The sequence below is a fragment of the Caretta caretta genome, chromosome 1, assembly GCF_965140235.1.
Source record: "Caretta caretta isolate rCarCar2 chromosome 1, rCarCar1.hap1, whole genome shotgun sequence".
Taxonomy (NCBI): domain Eukaryota; kingdom Metazoa; phylum Chordata; order Testudines; family Cheloniidae; genus Caretta; species Caretta caretta.
This window is the reverse complement of record NC_134206.1, coordinates 15978981-16006317: the sequence shown is the minus strand read 5'-3', so window position 1 is coordinate 16006317 and position 27337 is coordinate 15978981. Positions and strand designations below refer to the sequence as shown.

Sequence of the window (27337 nt, the reverse complement as noted above, 5' to 3'; positions counted from 1 at the left end):
AAACGGATGTATCCTAATATTGTTACATTGGACATTTGTTGTTGATAGGGAGATTTTCAAAAAACAGTTAACAGATTTAGGAGCACAAGCCCTGACTTTTGTTTCTGGCCATTACAAAGATCTCCTTCTAACACAGTAATTTTAATGCAATTTGTTTTTAAAAAATTACAATGAACTCAAATCAATGGCATACCAAACCTTTTATCCCTGCTGAATTGCATATCCAAGCTGAGATTCCAGTTCAAACTGTGTGGTTTTCAAACAGAGGCATGTATCCTTAAATATTAAACAACATTGATAAAATCATCCTTTCAGTTGATTGATTTATCTAGCTCAGTGCACTACAAAAAACAGGAAACATTACAAAAAGTCTTATTTAAAACAAAATTCTTTAATATTTTTAACTATAAAGACAATTAGTACTTGAATGCAGCATGGATAATAGATTAAATACATTATTACTTAAATATCTCAAAGCTGATGTGTTTTGCAAAACAAAAAGGGTTGACACACCTAAGCCTAGGGTTAGTTACCAGTTGTTTCCATATGAAGATTGAGTGCAGTATATCAAAATATTTATTAAACATTTCTTAGTACAACTGCTATTACATATAGTCCACCCCATTTATATTTTTTTGTCACAGTGAATTCATCTGCAACAATATCTTGAACTGGAAAACAAAGATTACACTCAAACAAATAGTGTTGATGTTAGAAAGTTTGGTCACATAACACATTGGCTATTCCATGTCCAAAGACTGGTTATCTTCTAAACAGTAAACAATGCATTATCAGTGCATTCAACTGGGTTCAACAGAGTCTACATCAATTTGACAGAACATGAGACAAGCAGTAACCAAATCACTCTACAAAGTAACTGTTGCTTATGTTCCTAGACCCCCTCGGCCCCGGGAGCAATACTGTGCACGGTCAAACAATGGAGTAAAATTCTGTTGCAAGACAGTGACTGAGGCTTCAATTCAGCAAAGCATTTAAGCACATGCAAAAGTCTATTCCTATTCAGCAGAGCATTTAAGCACATTCTCAAGTCTCACTCAATGGGACTTTGTGTGCTTCAAAGTTTTGTAGAAGAGGGATGGACTTAACCTTAAGTGCTTTGCTTAACTAGGACCAGATTCATGACATGCCAGATAATCAAATGGGTCATTAAACTTTCACTTGCAAACTCTCATCAATGCATTTTCAAGATAGGTAACTACCTGATTTGTGCCTGCATGGAACTCCCTAGAAGTCAATGAGACTCCGTGGGAGCAGCAGTCCACCCAGGCGCTGTCAAATTGCAGGATCAGGAGCGATTTAGCCACACAGCTCTCATTGAAATAAATGGGGGCTGTGTGGTTAAGTCCCCTGGTTGGCTTTTAAAATCTCAACTGATTCATACTACGATAATAAGAGACATATGGAAATTATGCTTATTGTGCTAGTTGAGTAATAAGGCAGCAAAAGGCTAGATAATGCAGTATTGCATATTTCTGGAGGTCCACTAAAAAAACACCACCATTTGGAATTCTGCATTATAAGGTGTTTTTTTTTTTGGAATACCTAAATAATCATGTAACGAAAACCACCCCCCTTTGGGATCTTGCCCATACTATCAAAAAACAAAACAAAAAACCAATATAATTTCATGCTCAGAGAACATGGTGACTGAGAAAAACCAGGCACTTAGCAGCATCAGCTAATTGCATGTAATTCTGCATGCTCCATGACACACAACATTTTAAAACTTAACTGTGTCATTACATTATAGGATTTTCAAAAGCAAAAAAAGTAGAGAACATCCCTGACATGCAAGAGACATTTTTGTTCATGTACAGAATAATCCATTCTATAGTCCATCCACGTAAAGGTACACTGTAATATCCAATATATTGCATATAATATTCCAACTACAGTACCTCTATAGTAAATAATTCAGAATCCATATTAAAAGTTAAGCATACAGGCTTCAAAACATTCAAGCCTATTACACAGAGGTGTCTAAAGTGCAGTTACAAGGAAAAGTGACTAAAACTGATGCTAAGGGATTCTGTATTTATTATCTCACTGACTCCAGTTAAGATTTACTATGTTCTCCTGCCTTCCATCAGTAAATGTTTCTCCAGTTAGAATTTTTCTTCAACAGCTATACTAGTTTTGGAGCGTTAAACAAACTGTACATTTAAACCCCAGTCCTGCAATTTACACAACACAGGTGCAGCCCCACTAAAATCAAGGGGTTGCTTCATCTGCATATTGTCAATTGTAGGATCAGGCCTTAATGACTGCAAAATACAGAAGGTCTGACTCTCAGAACCACCGAGCTGTTGAGGAAAAGACTGCCCTGACTTAGTCACTTCCTGAGCCATCACTATAATTTAAGAAAAAAAATCTTCCAGTATGCAGTGTTCCTCCTGACCATTCATCTCCTGCCATCAGATGCCAAAAATACTATATAAATTGATTTTAAATGACTAATGGATACAATGCATTTAATAAGTGTTAGTGATTGCTGCCCAATTGCTGAATCCACAGTAAACAAGGTGGGTAGGTATCAAAAACACTGAGGGTAGTGGAAACTGCTGGGGTGCCTAGCGGGTTGAAAGTCAAGCCACTTGGTAAGGTGTCTAAACATGGAGTTGGAAGCCTAGGTTTCAGCTTGTGGTTTTGAGAATCTTGGCGGGTAGCATTAACCTCCCCACTTTTCATTTTGTGTCTGATAAATGTAACCAGCTGTTGGGAACTAGATGTTGCAAGCAACCAAATTCAAATAAAAACAAGCAAAAAAAAATCAAGTAGCTTTAAACTTCTCCTTTAGCTTAACATGTCCTGCCAAGGACTGAATACATTAATTTTAGAGCCAGAGGGGCCCAAAGGAAAAAAACAAATAGTATTTATAAAATAGAATTTTTACCATCATATACTTGCCACCTATCATACACCAAATACAAGTTATATATGTTAAGCCACCTAAAGGTAACATAAATGCACAACTATATTGGCAAGCAGGTTTAAATTCAGATATCTAGAATGAAGGCCTTGAATCTGTGGCCCTTCTGTTCATAACACCCATTACAAAAGTCAGTCAAATTTGAGTGCAGATGAACAGGATCAAGTGTATAAGCAGAAAGCCTCGGACAAGTATCTAACAAATCCACTTACCTAGAGCGAATACATTTAGCCATAGATTAGTTCAATACTTTGCAATCCTGCTAGTGTTGCGAGGTCTGAGTTAGGCTACTTGTCTTTATCTTTGCATCCTTAAATTAAGGGCACTGATAGTGTGCAATATACATGACAGAGGTAGATGTGCAAGTGATAATTCTATTGCATATTCCAAATTCTAACTCTATGGTGCTTTTAAAATGATCAGTTTGTTCTAAACACTTGCTGGTTGTGCATCTCCTGGTATTAGAACTGAAAGAAGAAACATTTTCTCCCCCATAAGGAAGAAGAGTTCTGGAGATAACTAATAGTGTTAGCCAACTTGCATTTCTGCTTTCAAGTTAGATGTAGGTGAGATTCCTCCTTACTGGTAGGTCTGAATCTGCCACTACAAAAGCACTTGTTGCAAAAGCACTTTTCATTGTTGGGCTGCATCCAAAAAATCCTGACTCCTGACGTATGGGGGAAAAGCGTGGTGTGGATTTTTATGGTCAGAGAAGGTTAAATGTCCTAATGTTGACTCTAAGGCAGAGGTTCTCAGACTGTGATCTGTGAAACACTTGCTGATGGTCCACTGGGGAGCTGATTGGTCACATGGTAAAGGCCCTCCTGGTTTTCCATAGATCTTTTTGCAGCCAGAAGTGACCAGTATGATCATCTAACCTGACCTCTTGCATGACACAGGCCACAGAGTTAAAGTTTCCAACCTTTAAATTGCATCAAAACACACTTGCTACTTTGCGAATGTTACTTTTCCATGGCAGTAACAGCCACAGAGATGTAGTGAGCTCACACATGGGAAGGGAAGATGGTCCATGTGACACTGTCTTGTCAGATGCAGCCCACTCTAAAAGTCTGAGATCTGCTGCTCTATGGATGTGTCTACACTTCAGGCTCTGCAGCCACACAAGCGCTGTGCCGCTGTAGTGCCATAGTGTAGAAGCTACAGCGACAGAAGAGGTTTTTCCATCACTGCAGTAAATCCACCTCTTGAGAGGCAGTAGCTAGGTCAATCTAGCAAGGTCTACGCTGGGGCTTAGGTTGGCTTAACTACATTTCTTGGGGTGAGAGTTTTTCACACCCCTGTGCGACGTAGCTAAGGTTTAGGTGTACACCAGATTTCAGAAAATAAATACCTCCTTGATCTGCTTGGTCGTACAAGGAATATAAACAAGTAGAAATGTAACAGATACATGCATGTTCTTTACACTGTAGTCTAGTACATCTATTTTTCAAGCAACTGAACAAGGCCGTCTGGATGTCATGTTTGAAATAAGAATATAAAGTTTATTCTGTCCTGACATTTTCAATAGGACCTACAATTTGTAAGGTAGTGCTTCCCAACACATCCATCACTTTAGATTACTATTTGTAGTTAGAGGCTTACACATCTCAATTTACATTCTTTATGTAGTGGCAATGTCTTGAAGAGAGGCTCTTGGGGAAAAGTGTGTGTTTTGGCTACTTAAAAAATGAAAGAATAAGCCACCTTGCAAAACAAGCTAAAAACAGAAACCCTAAAACTATTTTTACTTTTTTGAACAAAAAAAAAGTAAACAGAAGCAAACTGACAAGACATGTTAACACTTATTTGACATCCCGATAAATTAATTTCACATGATCTGAAAAGAAATGTACTATCTTGCTTCTCACAAGCACGTAGGATGTTGAGCAAGTTTTTTTAAACACATCTCATACAAGCAGAGACATCTCTTCATCGGGAAATTGGCTTTTAGCACACAGCAGTGACTGCACATACACAGGTAAGTCCCGAAAATACATAACCCCCCCAGATTCTGCAACAAGAAAAATAAGGCCACTAAAAAAAAAAGTTTTAAAAAAAATATTAAGTAACCAGGAGGCCATCAGTGACTGTTGAGATGTTCTGCATGCTGCAGCTATGAGATGGTGCTTCTGGCCCTAATTCAACAAAGCATGTGCTTGACTTCCATTTGTGGCAGAGGGGACTAAAAAGATCCCGAAGTCCAGCTCCTCAAGGGCAGGGCCCAGGCTTGCTTTGGGGCATTTGGTGGGGGAGAACCAGCACCCTCTTTAGTTGTATTTTTGAAACCGACTGCAAAGCTCTTCTCGGAAATGATTTTTTCCCAAATAAATATGGTGCCCAATTCAGGAAAGCCCATGCTTAATTCCCATTGACTTCAATGGCACTTAAGCACCCTCCCTGAATAGAGATGGGTTCCTGACTAGTGACTTTAGCTCTATTTAAGTTGCAGATCTATCAGATAATGTTTACACAGACTGCAAGCTAGCCGTCAACTGCCAGTCAAACCACCATTTAAAGATTTACATACTGATAGTGGTATTACAGAAGGCCTCTAAAGTCTGTAGGTAAAGTGCAGACAGAGAAACACATTTAAAGGAAAAGATAATTTTGGTTAATATTGATTGTACGTTACAGGATCTAGTCTTATCTTTTGAAGTAAAACAAAAAAAGTTACATGGCCAAGACTTTGCAGACCTTTGAAGCAGCTTTATAGGTGCCCTGCCCCCACTCCACCCCTTCCCCCACGGCCACACCCCTGCTCTGTCCACGCTCCTCCCCCTCTCTCCCAGAGCCTCCTGCATGCCACAGAACGGCTGAACTGTGGCAGGCAGCAGGCACTGGGAAGGAGGGGGAGAAGTCGATCAGCGGGGTTACTGGCAGGGGAGTGCTGCTGGTTTTTTCAGTGGTTGCTGCAAACCCAGAGGCCCCAGGAAGTTGGCGCCTATGACCACAGCTACTGCTGCTTGTTGGGGGTGATTTAATTATGTTGACTGGAGAGCTCTCTCCCATTGCCATAGAGTGGCTGCATGGGAGACCTTACAGTGGTGCAGCTGCATAAGGTCTCTAGTAGAGACATGGCCTCAGAGTGCTGTCAATTATGCAGACCGAAAAAAGGCCTGATTTTCTAAGTACTGAGCACCCTCCACTCCAGCTGAAGTCAGTGCAAATGAAGGATACTTAGCACCTTCAACACAAGCCGGTGAATATTTGTAAGATTGAAAAATATGGGGGGGAGGGAGAGAATTTAAAGCTAGACCAACACATATATAAACATGCATTTAAATTAAGTGGCTGTGAAGCTGTGAGCATGAATGATTTGCAGAATGAAAGAAGGGTTAGTAAAGGGTGTTCAGTACTTGCTAGGGATATTCAGAATTACCAGAAATGGCCTCCTGGATTCTCACACAAGTTAGAAGGACTTGAGACAGTTGTCAAGTTTCCTCACATTCATAGCAAGAATGTCTAAGTGACTCTAAACCCCTTTTTAAAGAGTCCTGGAGCCATTGCATTGGTGCACCCTATCCCCAGACACTGCTGGAAAACACTCCCGATGAGTCCTAAAAAGAAAATGGAAGCCTGACCTAATTTAATACAATTTCTCTACTTGTCCCATTCCCTTGACTTACTGCAAATAGCAACATATAAGCATGGTAAAAGAGAGCCCTAAATAATTGCATACTTCACTAAACTGTATAAAAGTGCAAGCCTGGATTAGTTCAGAAGGATTCGATTCACAACAGGCCCCCTGGATACTTAGATTGGCCATCACTTGGCCTACCATTTTCATAATTCAGTTACTATATTAGTTTAAACCACAGACCAGACGGACAACTGAATGAAAACATATGCAACCCATTTCAAAAAATGGTAAGGTTTCTGTGACCAGCACAAAATATAGCCCAGTATCTTCAGCTATACAACATATACACACAAAATATTGTGTCTTAATTTTGTTTTAACACCTTAACAATAAAACGGTTCTAAACATTATTCCCATAATGCGCCGACTCTTCGCTCTGTGCTGTACCTGGCAAAACCAGTAATACAGAAGTCTATTTCCTGCTACACAACCCTTGAGCTGATGCATAATTTTGCCACATCAGTGTCAACAGCTGTGGAGTTTCTTTATTCAGCCAGTGGTCACACTTGGTTGGTTGGATGTCTCACAGTCAGTGCTTCTTGGGGGGTTCCACAAGCAGAATAGGCCATATGCCAAAAACAAACTGAAATGAAAAGGGGGGAAAACAAGATTTGTTTGCAATGTAGCCGCTCAGAACAGATGAAATACAGTTCACTTGTTCTCAGTTATGTTTCTTGGAATTAACGAACAGAACACAATGTAAAAATAAAGCCAGAAACAGAAAGGCTTGGCCAATGAGCCCAGAAGCACGCTTAAGTGTAAGCCAACTGAATGGCCCACTTCTACACTGTATCAGTAAGTACAAAAATGTTTGACAGCTTACCTTCACCTTTGGCCTGTACTTCAGGAAAAGTGTCCTTGTGTATAAGCTAGGGGGAGAAATCCTTTCATAAGATGCATTGCTTAATAATGAGCATTTCACAACCAAAGCGCCATACAAAGTACACAGCTACACTTAAGGCTTTGTGCAGAGCAGGTGCAACAGTGATGACAGGAGTGATCCCCATGATTTCCTGCCTGCACCAGGAGCGCTTCTGTGATCACAGCTCGGCCTCAGCTAGGTCTGCCTGGGTTTACCCGGCACGAGCCCTGTTTTACTGGCTGTCACACAGCAGCAAGTGAGCGGTGTCTCCCCACCCCCACCCTTAAGGAAAGGGAGAGAGGAACCTCGAAGAGCATTCCCTCTGCCACAGGGGAAACAGCCATCAGGGACTTGCCCCTCCCTAGCCTGGAGGGGTGGGAGAGCAAACCCTCTGAGTAGCCACGGTGCTGAGCAAAGTTGCATGCACCCATCAAAAAGCAAGTATAGGTTGCTCACAGCTCCTACACTTCTGCTCATCCGTCCCCTCCTCCCATGGTATCTGCTTCAACAGTGGTTTTTGTTTGGTTTTACAGACCTTTACCTCAGGAAGGGAGGCACAGCTTACACTTTCAGGAAACCATGCTGGGTATGCATGACAGTCCCATGTGCCCTTAGCATTTATACAACACTGAAACTATAACATTAGCAAATGGAAGGTTTGCACGGTCTCGTTCCTGGAGCCGAGTTCTGGGTCAGGAGAAATGGAGGCTATTAAAGACTCTGCCACTCACTGTGTGACGTCGGGCAAAACTCTCAGGAAACTTGAGGCACAGAAGTGCCTGAGCAACTCACTGAAAGAACTCAGGAGTTCCTAGCTCCTACCCGGGTGCTTAATCCACTGGATTCCACTGCTTTACAGCAATCGTGATAGAAGTCTACAAACATTTGAAGCTTGTAAACAGCCAAGAGTGATGGGGATTATTTATCATGGCACAAAAGTATATAAACTACTGTAGAAGGAGAAGATGAAATTAACAAAAATTGGCTAAATATTAGAAAAACCTCTTACATGGAGATCACAGACTATGGAATAATCTGATAACAGCCCTGCCAATTCAGAAATGTAAAACCAGACTGGAGAAACACTAGGAAAATTAAATTATAGGGAGATCACTTAGCTCGTCTGGAAAAACACTCCCGGGGTAATGCATGCAAAACCAATTTTTCCCCCCTATTTCTGGCACTGCAAATCTAGCCTACAGTATTTAAACTGTCTGCCTTAGTTTGCTTTCTGAGAAGAACTTTCTATAGCTAGGTGTACTCAAGCCATGCAGAACAGCAGAGCACCTGCCTCCTACACTGAGCAGCTGTGTTCAACAGGACAGCAAGAAAACGCTATCACAAGGAGGCTGTTGGGACTGTCCCTCGTGAAAGAACCAAAAGGAAAATAACCAGCTTTATAACTGGCCAAAAAAACCTCAACCCTGCTCTCAGTGTGGAAAAAAGCATTTGAGAAGCGATTAAAATTCACACACTTGCTGGAATACCTCTTAAAGATATTTATTTTATGATTAGGGCCCTACCAATTTCATGGCCATGAAAAATGCCTCACGGACCGTGAAACAAGCCCTTCTCTGTGAAATCCCATGTCCCCTTGTTCCTAGGAGTGCCCCAGCAAAGGGGGCTCCTAGCTCTGGCTGGGGAGGGACAGGACTTGTCCATCCTCTGCACAGCCGCTCTGAGGAGGGAGACCAGACCCACCTCAGGGTGCCTCCCCCTGCTGCAGGACACCCTGGGGCTGGGCTGCAGCCCCAAAGGTTCACGCAGCTGGAGGAGGCTTGTGGATCTCCTGATGTCCCCTTGTTCCTAGGAGCTCCCCAGCAAAAGGGGTTCCTAGCTCTCGCAGGGCTGGGGATGGACAAGTCCTGCACTGATGCTCTGGGTGAGGGGAGGGGACGGGGGACCAGACCCACCTCCGGGTGCCTCACCCTGCTGCAGAGCACCCTGGGTCTGGGCAGCAGCCCCAGAGGTTCCTGCAGCTAGAGGAAACTTGTCGCATTGGGTCCAATCTTCCCTGTGCTGCTGGGAGTGCCCCAGCAAAAGGGGCTCCTAGCTCTAGCTGGGCTGGGAAGGGACAGGACTTGTCCATCCCCTGCACAGCTGCTCGGGAGAGGTGGGGGGGGCGCTACCAGACCCACCTCCACCTCCAGGAATGTCCTGCGGTTGCAGGAAGCTCTGCGGTTGCTGCCTTCAATGTCCAGCTCTGAAGGCAGCACAGAACTGAAGGTGGCAATCCCATGACCCCCACTACAACAGGTTTGCAGACCCCCCCCCACTAACAGGATCCCCCACAATCACCTTTTGGGTTGGGAGCCCCACGCTTACAATACCATGAAATTTCAGATTTAAACATCTGAAAATGTTGAATTTACCAATTTTCATATCCTATAGCCATGAAATTGACCATAATGGACTGTGAATTTGGTAGGGCCCTATTTATGTTTCAGAGGAGAGACAAAACCATTTTGATGACATGTTGCGAATGAGCAACAAAAATATTTTCAATTCCATCCTAAACCCAATTCTAATTCTGATCTACAATAGACAGCAGTAAAGAAAGAGCCAAAAATGATTGGAAAATTTGAAGAGCACCTCCCCTGACCATGAATTCAGCTCCAAGCTTGCAAATGCTTATGCTCATGCTTAACTTTTCAATTGGGCTACTCATGGGAGTAATCAGAGGTGCCTGGACATCAATGAAGTATTCTAGATGAAAATAGCACCCTCATCTCCCTGCTTCATGAAATAGCTGCACTAGTTTTCAGCAGTGGTAGAGCACATAGAAAGTTAAACACAGGTGTAAGTGTTTACAGGATTGCAACCCGAAGGAATACAAACATTTAAGTTAACATCTTGTGTTTGAAAAATGAAGCAATACAACCTCAAGTCCACTGGCATTTTCACTGCTGGAGAGATAAAAACTATAGGACTGCCAGTATGAATTGCAACCCACCCTGCAACACGAACAATTCTACACTCTAATATATAGTATATATTCTTAGACAGATTTCTCTACCAATTACAGAAACTTCCATCCCATTAGTTTAATAAAAATGGTTATTTTCCCAATCCTTTCAGCTAATATGACTTTTAAAGGGCAAGATGCAACTGGGAAAATACTTGTCAAAAACTAATCCTAAAACAGTTTTATAAACATCTAGGTTAGACCATGCCTGCTACCAAGGTCAATTCCCCAATACCCACAGAACAAAGCATAATTATGGAATAGATATTATTTTACTAGTGTGCCTGGTACTCTAAAATGAGGCACTTCCAACTAGCAACTCAAATCTAAAACTATTTATAGAAACCCCACATACTTTGCTTAACAAGCTATGGGGAAAAAGGCTGTTTCCTACCTTAGCAGGATATGAAGGTAAGAGCCAAGGCCCGTAAAAATGTGCCACCAAGCATGAAACTGGGTCACGGCTCCCACAACAGGAGGCATCTTCTCTCGTAATCCCCTGTTCAAAGAAACGTGTCACAATGCATTTTGTTCCAGACTATGCAGTCCCAAGAAGCAGTGTTCACTTGTCAGATCATGTTACTGTTTCTGTATCTCAGTCACGTACGACATTTGTGTTCAGTCTTTACTAAGTTAATAATGACGACATTTTTTCCATCCCTAGTTTGGGAAGATGTTCGTCGAACCAGTCTTCTCATAGGTTTGGAAAACTACTGAGAGTCTTAAATGGTTTAGACCCATAACTTCAGGTATCACATCATACTAAAGACACCAGAAAATACTAATGCATCTTACTTTGTTCCCGCCAGTTTCCTGGCCAGTGTGAAAAAATAGAAGGTCTGAGAGAAGAATTGGAACCCTTCTGAAGAACTCTGTATAAGCTCAAAAGCTTCTCTCTCTCCCACCAACAGAAGCTGGTCCAATAAATGTATTAACTAACCCACCTAATCTTGGGACTGACATGGCTACAACAACACTGCATACCCACTTCTCTGTGTCTAGTAGCCATTTCGTCCCCACTCACCAACCTCATGGGAAGTTTGTCTTGACTTTCTCTCCTTCCCAGTGCGAGGCAAGGGCAGACTGGGTGGACAGCTGTGAACCAAACCACCAAGGACAGCAAATGCCTGATATATAACTCAAAGTGACTCTGGATATGTGGGGCCCCAGAACCTGGGCTCCAGCCCAAGCCCCAATGTCTACACTGCAATTTTTTAGCCCTGCAACTGAGCCCTGGGAGCCCAAGTCAGCTGACATGGGCCAGTCATGAGTGTTTTATTGCAGTGTAGACATACACTGAAGAGCTTTGCTGGTAGGAAGCAGAACTGAGTGCAGAGCTTGAAATGCTCTGCCCAGTTGGTTGACAGTTGGGAAGAGAGCTGCTGGGGAAGAGGACAAAGCAAAGAGAGGGGAGTCAAGTTGTCCCAGCTCCTCTTCCTCACCACAGAGTTCTAGAGACAAGTATGATTAAGTTGGTTTTAATTTGAGATGGAGAGAGAGTTTAAATATCTTTTCCTTCCTTTTAAAAATCGATTTTCACATTCAATCACAAAAATTGGATATGGTAGCTGATTTTATTCATTTCCTGTAGCCCTTGTTAACTAGTTAGTGTTAGTCCTAGAGCTGGGTTGAGGTGGATATGCTTGTGCAGACACAAATGTGCTCATGAATAGCCAGGTTAATGTCATTCTGCATTAAGAACAGAAAGGGGAAACTCCACAATATGTACGTAACACATCGACACTCCTGGATCCATGCTCATAGCCCTGGAGTAGCAGTGGCTCCCACAGCTCAAGATTCAAAAGTTGGTGGCTCCATCCAGGGGTGCTCTGTGCTAACCTAGCTGTGGAACCAGAGCAACCTTTAGTATTTTCATCAGTTCCATTCTCTGTGGAAATTGAAACATGTTACAGAAGTGAAGTGCAAAATGGTTACAAAATCCTGAAATTTAAGAGGAGGTGAGTAGGTCAGTGTGACTCATAACTTAGGGCATGTCTCCACTTACTGCGGATCAACACTGCAGCGATCTATGCATCAGGGTCGATTTAGCAGGTCTATTGAAGACCTAATAAATTGACTGCAGATTGCTCTCCCATTGACTCCGGTACTCCACCAGAACGAGAAGTGTAAGGTAAGTCTATGGGAGACTGTCTCCCGTCGACCCACCATGGTACAGACATCGTAGTAAGTTGACCTAAGCTACCTCGACTCCAGCTATGTTATTCACGTAGATGGAGTTGTGTAACTTAGTTGACTTACCCCTTTAGTGTAGCCAAGGCCTTGGAGACTTCCAAAGAATAAAAATTACAAGCAAGAAAACGTATCTTCTCCAAGAGTACCAGCTCTAGTAAGTCACCCCTGGAGATTCCAAAGTTCCAGGGATTTCGGATTAAAACTATGAAACAGGTACAGTTAAATTAAAAATTACTGCAACAGGCAGCAACACACACATTGTACCGTAGGAAGTACACTGACATTTTTTTCCTTTTGCCAGCTGGAGATGGAAAAAGGTGCTTCTAGCGATTGATGCAATCTACTAAGATGCAAACTGCAGGCAAAGGGCAGACTCCCTCAATTGATAGAGTGGTTTTGACCTCACGGTTGCGTCAGCATGGCTGAAAAAGCAGTCAGTCCTTGTGCCAGTACCTGCAGCTTCAATGAACACCCTGTCATTTGTGCTGACAGAGTCACATCCCAGCACCAGATGTATCAATAGCATCAAGTTTTGGGCATGAGCCTCAACTGACATAGTTGACACATTCACAGGTCTGCAAGCTCCAAGAGAACTCTGCTGGGACCAAGTTTCAACTGGCCCAATGTTGTGCATACATCATTAACAGCCACAAACTGTGGTGGAAGGAGGATGTCAGGTTATACAATATGCCTTGCTGGGTTCTGGCCCAATATAGTAAATTACTGGTGTAATGCTGTCCAAGTTGGAGTCAGTACAGGCCCAGAGAGTGCCTGAGCAGAGGAGGTGAGATCACAGGAGTCAACTGGGATCTTCTTGATGCAGGCCTTAACCTGTCCCTAGAGAGAGATGAATAAACGTCCTCCAAGTTGGTGGTTAGTACTACTGTTAGGATGCACCCAGGGAATTAATATTTCAAGAGTGATACATCGTCAGGACCTATCTTGCCAGACCTGTGCTCTACCATGCATAGACTTGACATCCAGCTGTGAAATTTGACAGTGGCTTTCTGTGAGCTTTTGTCTTTGAGGTCTTACTGGCTGACTTTGCATTGGATTGAGTTGAGGTGTTGTGAGGAGGCCAGGAGAGTCTCTTCAAATGCCACGCCAGGACACAAATGCCCAAAAGGATGCAACTCTGTCAGACTAATTAGCTGTGATTCACCTGAAACTCCTCCAAGAGTGGTCACTGTTTATTAGCTGACAGACCATACATCTATATCGGATGTTTCAAGATCTTGTAGGGTTGCTATTTTTGACATTTTGCTGAAAAAGAGGAAGAAGAAAAAAAGGCAAAACCTGGAAAGATAACAGGCCCTAAAACTCCCTTTGGTGACCACAGTAAGTTTTTTTAAAGTCAAGAATGAGACCAAAAAAAGGAAGAAAGAAAATGCCACAGCCAGGTGGCTGAATGATACTGAGCTCACAGCTCTGACTCCAGATCAGTCAGCAGCAATTCAGCCATGGAAGCCTTTTCAGCATCAATGGCAAGAAAAGGACCAAATGTTGTAGGCACTAGAGGTCACTATGGATATGTCTATACTGCAATTAAATACCCTCAGCTGGCCCGTGTCAGCTGGCTTGGACTGTGGGCCTGTAAAATTGAGGTGTAGAAGTTTGGGCTCGGGCTGGAGCCTGGGCTTTGGGACCCTCCCTCCTTGCAGGGTACCAGAGCTTGGACTCCAGCCCGAGCCTGAACGTCTATACTCCAATTTTACAGCCCCACAGTCCAAGCTCACAGAGGCCAGTCACAGGTATTGCAGTGTAGAAGTATCCTATGGTTCCACAGTAGGGGCAACCCAAAGTGTCTTCTTACTGGATAAAAAGCTGTTTGAATTTTGAGCTTATGGAAGTTCTCCACAGCTAGGAGCATGGACATAGGAGTGTTCTGTTATCACCACGCTTTGGTGAATGTGCTCTCAAACGTGTGTGTATATTTAAGTAAAGAAACGACTACTGATTAAGCATCAAAACTCCCAGTCCACGAAAGAGATGCTTAAACTATATACGTGTCTCAAACTTTTTCAAGAACTAGTTTCAAAGTAGCTGTAGATAAGCAAGATATTTAGTATTCTGCCTCGAGGGCTGCCAACGAAATGACCAGTTAAATTCCAATTCCAGAATTTCTACATCATTTTTCACGCTAACAATGCTTAGAATTTGAGCAGCTGTTAGAGGTCTACTCTGTTGTGAGAGCTAATCAAGAGCAGACTGGATAAAACACTTGTAAATATTCTGTGGGGCTTATACTGACATATCAGGAGATGGACTCAGAATTATTCTGCAGAAAACAAATAAAGCCATGGAACTCAGAGATTAAAAGATATGCAGACAAGTTGCAAATGCTTACCTCAATTTATCACAGAAAATGTTGTCTACGTTCCAGAAAAAAAATCCCATTAAAAATACACTTAAGGATGTATAGCCCAGACCCCTAAGCCATGGGTATACCCTAGGGGGAGAGAAACAAAGTGAAATTTAGTTTTGAGGATACAAACTGCATTTAAAGTAACATATATAAATTACACTATTTACAAATTAAATGCCTGGTGGAAAAAAGATTAAAATTCCTTTAACGCGACACCATCAATTTGAAATCTAATCACATTTTAAAAAGTGAATTAAAGGCTCAGTACTGTCAGGTAAAACATCCCAAGTCCCTTGCTATTTTGGGGTGATCACTCATTTTCCTCCTAGACATTTCTTACCCTGACAGCTAGGTGTGAAAAAAAAACATAAACAAGAGAGGAAACAATTAAACTGACTATTCCAATGCACAGACTAAATGGAAAGAATTTTTCCCCTCTCTAATCTCTTTTGGTTATTCTTTAGTATTACTTCTAACAGTGATAGGTAAGAGAGTTTCAGACAGAAGCGTTGTGGGTAGTTGTTGGTTTGTGTCCCTTTAACATTCAAAGCAAAAGTTATTGCAGCCTTTCGATAAAGCGGCATACCAAAGCCAACCACTAGCCCAGTGGACAGTTTTAGAAAAAATCATTTCAGATTGTGTTTTACCAACGAGAGCCATTAGGAAAAAAATCCTATTTAGGATACAAGACAAATGTGCTGAAGAACCACAGATGCAAGGCAGCACATCATTCATAAGCCCATCTTACTGTTTGCATTCATGTAGGCCACCGAATCATTAACGTCTTAGTGGAAGTGGGTGAAGTTTGTTCCTTTGACAGTACTAGGACAAGTACTCAAAAATATCCAATTCCAACCCCAAGAAGCTACCATGAAACACAACTCATGTTTTAAATGTAAATAAAATTCTCTGACAGTAGTGTTTCCTGTTAATACACACTTTGGAGTTACGGTGACTGGCATGAGGTGTGTGGTTTACGAGCTTGTAGATATTTTTTCCTCAAGGCAAACATATCAGACATACACTGAATGTGTTACTGAGGGGGTAAACACAAACCCATTCACATCATCAGCAGATTGATTTCTAACTAGCATTTATTTAGTCCCATAAATATAACAGGTAAGCTGAGCCAAACCCCCAAAACGTCCTTACCCAAAGAGCTTACTTTCTAAGGGCACAAGTTAGCTGAACATATGAATGAACAAAGAAAGGCATAAATTATATACTGTTAATTTCAGCTGGAACGGCTCATTAAATAGATGGGGTTATGTGTTTCATGGAGGAGGAAAGAGAAGGGGGTTTACATGCATTATTAACTGAGAGTCTGGTCCACGAGCACAGGGCAGCATAAATGAAGGCACAATGTGGGACTGGGCGAAAGAGACCCTCTGAGCAATCAGACTAGGAAGGGTGCGGGGAATGAGAAGTGAATGGTGAGGAGACACAGGTAGGAGCATAGTTCTGAAGAGTTCTGGAAGTAAGAAGCCAGAGCAGGAGTCTAAGGAAGGGGGGCCCAATTTGAGTAATAGAAAAAGATTTTAGGGGCTGGGTTTGATGGATTTGGGGATGAGAAGATACTGGGGGGAAGGGAGTAGGTAAAGGAAGGATATTTTTGCAGTTAGGCACTAGACTGAGCCACAGGACAGCAGAGTTTTGGGAATGTGGAGGAAGTAACTACAGGATATGGCGAGGGTCTGGATATGAGAGAAGGAAAGAGCGACTGAATGTTGTCAAGTATTGGGTAAGACACGAAGGTGGGGTAAGAGAAGGAAAGGTTTGGTTTTACACATTTTAACTGGGGTGACAGCAGAACATACAAGAGAAGATGTTGGAAGGATAGGCAGAGCTGTTGGGATTTACAGGGCTGGAAAGACAGTAAACTTAAGTTGCTAACACACACACGCTTTTTTACGGTAGGAAAACTCAAGATGGATACATATTGCTCAGACCTAAGCAGTATCTGAACCCCTGAGAGAAGAGATCACTCAAGCAGGAGACACAAAAGAGAGGAGAGGGCACAAAGTGAACCTAGAAACTTAATTTAATATATTTATTCACACTGGCTGGTCTCTCTGTTTCTTCAGTTTTACCAAGAGAGACTTTTCACTGGTTCTCAGTTCTTCCAGCTCTTTTGATACCATTCCTTTTATTTTGAAAAGAAAAATTTAATTCCCAACTTCACATATATCACACTTTACCCATTCAAAACAGTAACTTCAACAAAACTTTTAGCATCCAAGTACTTTACGTGCTAACTTTAAGGACTGGGCTGCAGGGAAAACATTAACTGAAGTGTTTAACCCTGTGACTGACCCCAACGTCAGCCAGCTACTAGAATTTTTGTTTGAGCACTGGCAGTATTTACAGTACTTTAAAAAAACAAAGGAAGAGAGAGTCCCTTTGCCTGAAGGAATCTACGAACTACCGGTCCAAAGCTACTGTCAAAACAGTTGACAAAAAGACATTGATCATGAATGTGTGTGGTCCAGGCTTGCTTGAAGGCACAGGCTAAGGGACTGTCTACACTATGCATCTTTTAGCAACACGGGTGTGCCATCACAGCCGTGCTGCTAAAAGGCACCCAGCGTAGCCTCTGTTTGTCAGAGAGAGAGAGAGAGAGAGAGAGCGCGAGCGCGCAAGAGCTCTCCTGCTGACAAAAACCGTCCACCCCCAATGAGGCGCTTTTCACACTGGTGCTTTTCGTTGACAAAAGTTTTGTCTTTTGGGGAGTGCGTGTGGTTTTTTAACACCTCTGAATGACAAAAGTTTTGTCGTTCAGTTGCCAGTGTAGACAAAGCCTAACTTCAATCAAATATCTTTACTGAAGACATGAATCACTTCTCCATTGCCACAAGACAGAGAGCATATGACCTTGCGTTTCTTACTCATTTTAGAGAAGTGGTCATCAATCCCAGTTTCTCATGTTAAATTGTTTTTAAAGTGTACACCTCTTAGATGCAAACACCTAGTTAGAACGTATCTACTTGTAATGCTGAGCTAAAGAAACAGTCACTTACCACAATACAATATACACAGACCGGAGTACTATAATAGAAACTAGTGCTCCATACACAATCTGCAGGAAAGTGGAGATAAAATTCAATGTTAGTGTGTAACAGGCAGGTATTATTGTGTTTTTAAAGATTTTAGGGGCTAACCATACTAACACAAAAGAAAACTAAACGTTTGTTGGTTTCTCATCTACAGTATCTTTACTGACTTTTTCAAACCATCATTTTGTCTATTCCGCAGTATAGAGGATAGTTTTTTCCCCTTTAAGTTTCCAAACAAAAGAAAAACAAAGCCAAAGTATAAAATGCCTCCCTGCAGTTGAGTTTTGATTAGGGAGCACATCACCATGTCTTCCCTTCTCTGTGCACTTTAATCCAGGCCTGCAAAAATGACAGTGGCCTTGGATGGTGTCTAAATTAGCAACTCCTTCACAGACAGCATTTGTGAGTAATGATACCGTGCAGCATTAATGAAAGCAGAAATCTGAATAGATCTCACTATGTCTACCATTCAGCAAAGCCCAAGGGAGCATTTTAAGTTAACTGTAGCATATGTTCAACATTGAGGCCTTCTCTAAACAGGGATGAGGTAGTGTTCTATGAGTAGATCGACAACTCAATCATGATATGCCTGTTTATCTGAGAAGACCTAGTGAAACTGGTCAGCAATTATAAAGGTATTAGTGGGAGCTCCAGGAGACAACACAACTCGCCCATTAGTGGATATGATTATCCCCAATATCAGTCTCCACCAGAAGAGAATTTATTTTACGAAGAGCTTGGCCACACCATGGCATGGAAAGCTGTAGTGTAAGTAAGCCAACTGTGAGGTTTATAGAGAGGGGGAAATCCTAGAAATGTACGGGACAAGCTGCAGAAGTTGCTGAGCAAAAGGATTTGAGGAGTTGCCACAGGGGTTAAGTTGAAGAAAAAAAAATGAATTCATCTCTATACGCTCTTGGGTGAGGTGGATTATCATGAGGGATAGGATGATCTTGCAGTAAACACACAGCACTGGGAGTAAGTTAACCTCTCTGCATATGGCAATGAATCCACAGGCAGAGTTGTATAAACAGCAGATGGGGACACTCTCTCTCTCGGGACAGCATGAGGATGGAACTCTTGACACTGGTGTCAGCACCACAGACTGCTCTTTGGGACAAGTTGACTTTTTGCAACTTCAGCTGAGAACACCTTACTTAGAGTAGCCTATGCAAAGCACCTCTTTTAATAAAAACAGTCTCTCTCTCTTTCCTTTTAAATAAATCTTGTTTTACTGAGAAACCTGCTGCTGTTTTGGGAAGTTTCACTTAGCCAGAGAACAAGCACCTGGCATCCTCAAAAAGAGAGGTGCTGCAGGATAAAGAGTTACTGGAACTGAAACCCCTGCCCTGGCATTCTAAATTTTTGGTCAACAGGGAACGAGCAAATGCATTTATTCCCAGTGAGGTGTACAACAAAAAGCTGGGCAGATGATAGAGAGGGGAGCAACCATGAAATTGAATGAGAAGAGAGGTGGCCGTGGGGTTAGGTAACAATCTCAGATGGCAGAGATGGGACATTGATTAATGTTTCTTGCCCCCCAAAAGGAAGAGCAGTCTGAATTAAATTAAGTGGCAAAATGAGACAAAGAAGAAGGGGTGCAAAACTCCTAGTTGGGGTATATCAGCACAACATCACTAATTTACACCTGCTGAGAATATGGCTCAGGAGGGATTGTACTCAAAGACACCACCCCAGTGTGAAAGGCAGCAATTTAGGAAAATAAATGAATAGGAAATAATTTATGGCTGCTCACATCCTCTCTCACATGCAGCAGGGGGTTGGACTAGATGACCTCCTGAGGTCTCTTCCAACCCTAATCTTTTCTGATTCTATGATAAGCCCCAAATGGACTCCTCTAACAGTATGGTTATAAGGTCAATAGCCCAAATGAGAACACATTAGCAGAAATGATAGTATCTGGCACTTTACACAGGAGGTAAATATTTTCCTTATTTTACATATGGAAAAACTGAGACAGAGGTGAAGTGACTTGTCCCCAAATATGCAGCAGTCTAGTGGCAAAGCTGGATTAAGACCCAGGTCTCCTGAGTCCCAATCCAGTGCCACATATACTGGTCCACACTACCTTTCTTTTACCACAGTATTCTCTTGGTACATCAACAAATCAGTGAGATGGACACTGAATCCTTGGCCAGTAAACCATAACATGAAGCTAGGCAGCAGCAAAGTAATATTTCAAATTATACAACTTGGGTATTAACTTTTAAAAAGAAAAGGAGTACTTGTGGCATCTTAGAGACTAACCAATTTATTTGAGCATAAGCTTTCGTGAGCTATAGCTCACTTCATCGGATGCATCGGATACAGGTGCACCTGCCCTAAATTGTGATATCCTCCATATCCCTCTCTATTTTTCCTTCCCCATTCCCCGACCTTCCTTTGTTTTTCCTTTTAGCTAATCCCTTCCTATCTTTCCTTCTCTCTCTCTTGTTCTATATTAAATATATTAAATATTTAACAAACAGAACTCCTCCAATAATTGTATTAAAAAACCAAGACCACTACAAAATTGAGGAACTAGTATGGCATTTGCAAACCAACATTTTACTGACACTGCTTGTATGTTCCATCCCTTTCCCCACCCTTTGTTTTGTTTATTTAGCCTTCAGGCCAGCAGCTATCTCTGGCAATAGAATAACTGGGGCCTGTAGGTCCTATCATAATACAAAAAAACAACAAACTGGTTCGGTTATTGGCATAACAATATTGTAACTGTAGCAGCTGAGAAAAATCCCTCCACAGAAGTTTAAAGGCAGCCATTGAAGGATTGTATATTAGTCTCAAATCAACCTTTAGCATTAAAGAGGAAAGGTTATGGTGACTGGCAGACCATAATGTCTACATTTTACTATTGATAAAGTTACGATTCTGTCACGGATTCTGTGACTTTCCGGGACCTCTTTTGGGGCAGGGCTGGAGCAAGTGTCAGTCCTGAGGTCGACCGGAGCCCTGAGCCTGCCGCACAGCTGACCGGTGGCCAGCCCAAGGCCTACCGAAGCAGCAGTCCCCGGCCATCGGAGCAGTGGCTGGGGTTGGGTGAGTCCCTGGAGCTGGAGCAGCAGCAGGGCTGGAGCAGCTGCTGTTTGTCCCACACACACCTCCACGTATTTTTAGTAAAAGTCAGGGACAGGTTGCAGGTTTCTGTGAATTTTTGTTTATTGCCCATGACATGTCCCTGACTTTTACTAAAAATACCCATGACAGAATCTTAACCTTAACTATCCATATGTATCAGAACTGAATCAATTCTGACCTGAGTCTTTATGGTACTTAAAGTGAAGCTCCAATCCAGACTATGTGAAAAGTGCACAGTGGACCTGCCCCATTTGTGTTCAGAGTAAGAGCCGATTAAAGTTGTTACTAAAACAGTCACTACTTTTTATTCACTATTGCAGTGCAGAACTAAACAAAGGGATTTGCTAGCGTAATTCCAATCTGTTTTATGCATTAACAGAAAAGTTAAGTAAAGTCTTATTACCTTTATTGGGGAGATGTGTGACCCAGAAACAACCCAGCTAGACTTGATATAGTGATCGTTAATACTGAGCCAATTGAGGAAAGCTGTATACTGCCTGTGTTTAAGTGTCCAGAGGGAGTTCACACCTTGCTACAACCAGAGAGTGAGTCCTCCATCTTTATGCCTCTCCGTATTGTGTATAGTTTGAGGTCCTTTTAATATTTCCAATACATTAATGAACACTTCTATCTTGTCTTAACCCTGATTTCCAAAAAGGACAAATTTAAGATGATCTGTTCCACTTCGACACCCAAATCAAGAGACTTGTTCTAAAATGTTAGAAAACTCACTACAAGAGACAGCACGCTAAAGGACTACCAAAGGATAGTTTTGATCATTTTTCTTACTGCATTCTTCTTACTTACAATTTCCATCTCTAAGCATTCCTCTATTTCTATATGGATACACGTTTCTGCTTTACAGACAGATTTCTGTCACACTGGTTAAAATAGTAGCCAACATCAAGCTTTTATCATGTAACAGACTTACACTGGCTCTTTGTACAAGTATGAAAGGCTTTTACTCCATCTAGCGAAACACCTGGCTTATGACCAGCCCACAGGCCAGGTAAAATACTGGCTAAAAAATATTACTCTTTGGAGCAGCTACTGACAGAATGAAGGAGCAAAAACTGAAGGAAAGCACTTTTCCTGAGAGCCACTGACTTGATCCCTCAAAATTAGTGGCTTAATGGCTTGGATAGAAGATAGTCATAATGATGCAGGGATAAAAACTAACTATTGCTGTGAATGGAAAGACATCCATCGTTGACACATCTTGAAAAAAAGAAACAAGAATTTAAAGTAGCGTGTCAGTAATAAGATGAATACACGTTTATTGTTCCAGTTTCTCATTCTTTCTCTAATAGTTCTTCCTGACATACACCAAACACCATCATCCTCAGACACAAAACATTGTAAAGAGATACTGTGACCATGAAGGGATAATAATTGTAGAGTCATGCTGCAGTAGTTTCTTGCTGGAGGAATATAAATGGAGCCACACAGTGAGCTTTAAGTAATGCTTGAACCCACTCTATACATTTCCTAGTCTATCTTTTAAACTGAATACAAAAATTCTAAGTTTCTTCCCTGACCTCCCCCAAAAGATAACACATATTTGTTTTTTTCTTTTAAAAGCTTTGCTTATGTTTGCTCCAGTTCTTTATGTTGTTTCTCTCTGCATTTCTAAATGTGGCATTAAATAACTGCATCACTTAAATTACAATACTTTGAAAACACACAAGGTAGCTTTCTGTAACTCTGTCTCTTACAGAATCTGCTTTAAATTGGACTAGAGAAAACAGCAGACCAAGTAAGAAAGTTTGCAAAGTAGCTTAAATAAAAGGAAGCCGCATAAGCATCTCTTCAACGTTAGTTATCATAAAACACTTCCCTCCCCACTGTATGTGGCAAAAATGAAGCTGCACATTATTCAGGCTGCCACAATTTTTCACCTTTGCACTGGAAAATACGCCTTAGGCTTATCAGTAGTAAATACTCTGCCCTTAAAAGTAGGTAACGCCTTTCATCTCCGGGCCCTAAACAGAATTTACAAAAAACTAAAACTAGTATTTTAATGCAGAAAATTAAGTGACTCACACAAAATCACTTTCTGTATCTAGTCAGAGGCACAGCTGGGAATACACTTTGGGGACCCTGAGGGAGACTAGTCCCAGACCCATCAGACTGCATTTCCAGACAGGTTCAGTTTTCTGCTATTTCCCACCATTTATTAACACTGCTCCTGACTTTCTGCCCCAGTCTTCATTAAACTGGTTAGCATCAGTTTGTTAGCTTCAACTATTATTGCAGATATAAGGAACTTCACCAAGAGAGTCTGGATTTTTGTACACCACCCAATATTTATCAGTTAATATATTTTTCGCCAAAACAAAATGTTTAACATTAAATATTTAAGCATCATCTATCCTGGAACTGGAAGTCTTATTTGCAGTTTACAGTACAAAAAACAGATTTCTACTGTATAGGACTTGAGTTTCTGAAAGATGCTTAAGAAATAGGGTGGGAAAGGAATCAGATGCTTAAACTATTACTTATATTACATCAGGATCTAGAAACCCCACCCAAGATTAGGGCCCCCATTGTGCTAGGCCCTGTACAAACACAGTGATGGTATATCTTCACTGCAGAGTTAACTCAGGTGATCAGCACCCAGGTCTGAGCACCTGAGTTAGCTTAGCCCGGTTGTGAGCAGCCCCACTGCAAAGCCCCAGCTGCCCATCAAGTGAGTGGATCAAGATGGTACATGATGTCAAGGCCACACCTTTGTATTAGGGATGAGGCCGCCTCTAATTTATTCTGTTAAGCAAATTAAGTACAGCCTTCAGTTGGCCAAAGGATGGTAGGCTGTTCTTACCATTGCAGCACTGGGATTTCTAAAGCTCCTTGATACCTACTGTCAGTGTGGAGGAGAGGACCACTGTACTTTTACCTATTTTCTTACTATGCCATAAATAATTGGAAGCCCCTCTAATTGTAAGCAATTTAGGGGCATTAGCCAGGAAGAAGACAGAAGAACAGGAAAGAAAGTAAGCAGCTGACTGAAAAATGAGGCCTGGATCATGGGTACTGAAACAATGCAGAACCCTTCTGTTGTTACTTCATCTTTGTGGACTAGGAGATTGAGAGGATACAAAAAGCATGGCCTGCTTTACTCTCTACTTGAACACAACTATTTGCCCCTTCCTTTGTGAAACTGACCAATGTATAGAGACTGTATGAGATGATTCCTGGTATTACTTAAGTCCCGTAAGGAAAAACATTGCTTGGCTATTTAAAAGTGAGTATAGACTCAGGCCTCAAAGTTAAACTGCAATTATATATATAAGTAATTAAATTCACATTAATTCTTCAGAATGTATTCATTTCATTAAATATTTATTGAAGTTACATAGCAATCCCCTATGTACTCTATAAATAAGGGGCAAATATTGAGGTGGAAAAAATACCTAGCTTAGTTACACAATCATAGAAATACTCCTTCCTGATTTACAGTGCATTTGGGTAAATTCCATGCAAAAATGAGTGCAGTACTTTAACATTTGGAATTTGTTCATTTCCCTAATAATTTATAATTTGGAAAAAGCGGTCATAGCAGAAAAACAATATTTTTAAGGAGCTAAGTATTTTTCACTGTTACCCTTCACAACTTCATGGTGAAATGATGATTGATGGCATGAAGGCTATATTCTGAACTTAATGGAAACCAGATATAAACATTAAAGCCAAGAGGCAAGGATTTTAAGTTTCCTAGAATTCTCCCTATTGCTACAGGAAAGCGACCTCTTAATTTGCATCATATTTAGCAGCTCAGACATTAAAAGCATGCCAAGCTGGCTGCAGTCAAGCTGTAATGCTTTCACAGCAGTGGGCAATACTGCTCAGTGGGCATTTGACTTTAAACCATCAGCATCAGTAAAACTTAATTTCCCCCGTTGTTACATCCAAAATTATTTAAAATTAACGGATTCAAAACCAGAGCGGTGAGTGGCTCAAAGGAAGAATTTCCTTTAAGTCTCTATTTTCACCCTGATCACCATAATAATGCATATGTTCCTCTTGTTACACAAGCATAAAAGTAGCACCATGATTATCAGGCTTTTTATTAATATACCAGCAGAAATACATATACCATTTCTTATTGTGACGGCTGTGCCAGTGATGGTGGTATATTCTATGCCATGACATCTGAAGAAATTAAGGTTTCAAGGCTCAGTATTCCAAGAAGCTGAGCATCTACAAAACACATTAACTGTCCAGATGTTATCCAGTCAGTCAGTCATCCATCCATATGGGGAAATATCCACTCCCATTCTGTGTAGATACATAATCATGACTGCTAACCTTTTGCATTGGTAAATACCAGCACAAAAAAAGCAACCTTCTCCCTATCAATACACAGATCAATCTCTAAGCATGCAAGTGACCCTGAGGGCCTGAAAATGCAGCAGGTCACATTACTCTAGAAGATGCAGGCTTGTTCCTAGACACCATCCTGAATTTTTCACCAACGTTAAGTTTTCAGTCAAATACAGGTGGGTACAGATAAAGGGAAGATGACACATCCACTGAGGGAGGCAGAGGGAGAGAACTGCTGCTCAGTACTCCATCTCTCATATAACAGACCTAGTAGCCTGCTGAAGCCCCTTAACTCATCGGCTTTCTGCAGCTTTCCTGGTATTTTCATTCCGGAACGACCTGTGCTTCTAAAGCCCCAGAGTCAAATCACTGTGAACTCAGAGGTATAAATACCAGGAAAGCCACAGAGTACCAAAGAGTTAGGGTACTGGGTACATTTCCATTTATCTGGTGCCTCTGAAGAGAAAAGACTCAATGTGTTTCTCTCACACACAGCAGCCTTTAGAGAGCAGCCAGTTTTCATCCCTATCTTCTGACAGGAAATAGGAGGAGCCAGCAGAAAAAACAAACAGGCTGTATTGCTATTAAGGAGCAACTAGGGCTTCCCAGCAAGCAAGAAGAGAGAAGAGCAGACAGGTGTCCCTCTCTCTCATGCACCTCACCACACAGTAGCCCTGGTAATTTATATAAGGTAGCCATTGAATATCCAGGTAAAATATTCAATCAAATACTGAATTCACCCCAGCACTCCTTGACAATGAAATACAATCATTAAGTTTTGAGATAATTCTCCAATATTTTTTCCAGGTCAACAAATGACAGGACTGCAGTACGCCAGTAAAAAAAAAAAAAAAAAAAAAATGTGTAAGGCATGATTATTCTTTTTGTAAACTGTGATGTATAATACAAGATTCTCAAACATGACACTAACATGGCTACAGCAACACTGCATACATTATTTAACAAGGCTGTCTTTATGCTAAAGAATTAATTGCAAAGGAATAAGATTTACCTGATGAAATACAGGCTCTTTCAAATTTAGGTAAATCTGCAAAGAGTCAAAGAAAAAGTGTTACACATACTTTGTTTTACATACAGATTTTTTTTTTTTTTTACACATATTGAAAAATCAGAAAGACTGAAGCCATCTTAGAATAAAAATACAACTATCCATCTACACAGTACTAAACTTGATTAGGCATCTGAGTTCTTTCCCCTGACAATAACAAGCACCAATATTCTTTGAGTCCCTCCAGATTTACATCACTATTTTAAAAATTAGTTTTAACAGCTAGCTTAAACAGATAGTTTTAGATGTGAACGTCTCTCAATTTATTTAAACTGCAACACACATATAGTGAGTTAAAAGTGCATTAAAATTTTGAACATATATAATCCTTGATAGGTACTGAAACAGGCTGAACTATAGTCCTCATAGGCAATTAATTTTTTCTTGAAATTATCAATCTGTCTCTGTTAAATGATATCTCTTAATTCCCATGGATGCTAACAAAAAGTCACAGTAGACTCCTACTGCTAAGGTAGCGAGTTCAAATCCTGTTTTGGAAAAAAGTGGGCACTGTATCTATGAAAAGAATTTTTTCATTTCAGTCTCCATCTGATCTGCTCCACAACATGCCATACCAAAAAGGCTCAGAAGAACAGCCAACACATATAAAGATGCAAAATCTGCAATACATTAGGATAAGGGTCAGCAATGAAACTGGCGGGATTACTTGGCTTTTATCTCCATCACCAAATATAGAGATTCCACCCATGTGGTTTTAGGTTCCTATGAAGCCCCCCCACAAACATCCAGGGAGCACGCTGAATCAAGGAACAGAATCAAATTAACCTTAACTGTGTCATATTTATTTTGATCATTTA

The 27337-nt window shown here is 41.2% G+C and overlaps 1 protein-coding gene across 2 annotated transcripts in view; it reads right to left on the bottom strand.

Moving 5' to 3' along the window:
• Positions 1 to 370: 370 nt before the first annotated feature.
• ACER3 (alkaline ceramidase 3) overlaps positions 371 to 27337 on the bottom strand; it is a 75378-nt gene continuing 48411 nt past the window's right edge. For both annotated transcript variants that reach the window (XM_048840150.2, XM_048840159.2), the window contains 6 exons: positions 26463 to 26498; positions 17993 to 18051; positions 14958 to 15059; positions 10812 to 10916; positions 7414 to 7459; positions 371 to 7173 (listed from right to left, as the gene is read on the bottom strand). In XM_048840150.2, coding sequence (XP_048696107.1) covers positions 7120 to 7173; positions 7414 to 7459; positions 10812 to 10916; positions 14958 to 15059; positions 17993 to 18051; positions 26463 to 26498 — 402 coding nt within the window. In that variant the 3' untranslated portion in view covers positions 371 to 7119. The remainder of the gene's footprint in view (positions 7174 to 7413; positions 7460 to 10811; positions 10917 to 14957; positions 15060 to 17992; positions 18052 to 26462; positions 26499 to 27337) is intronic.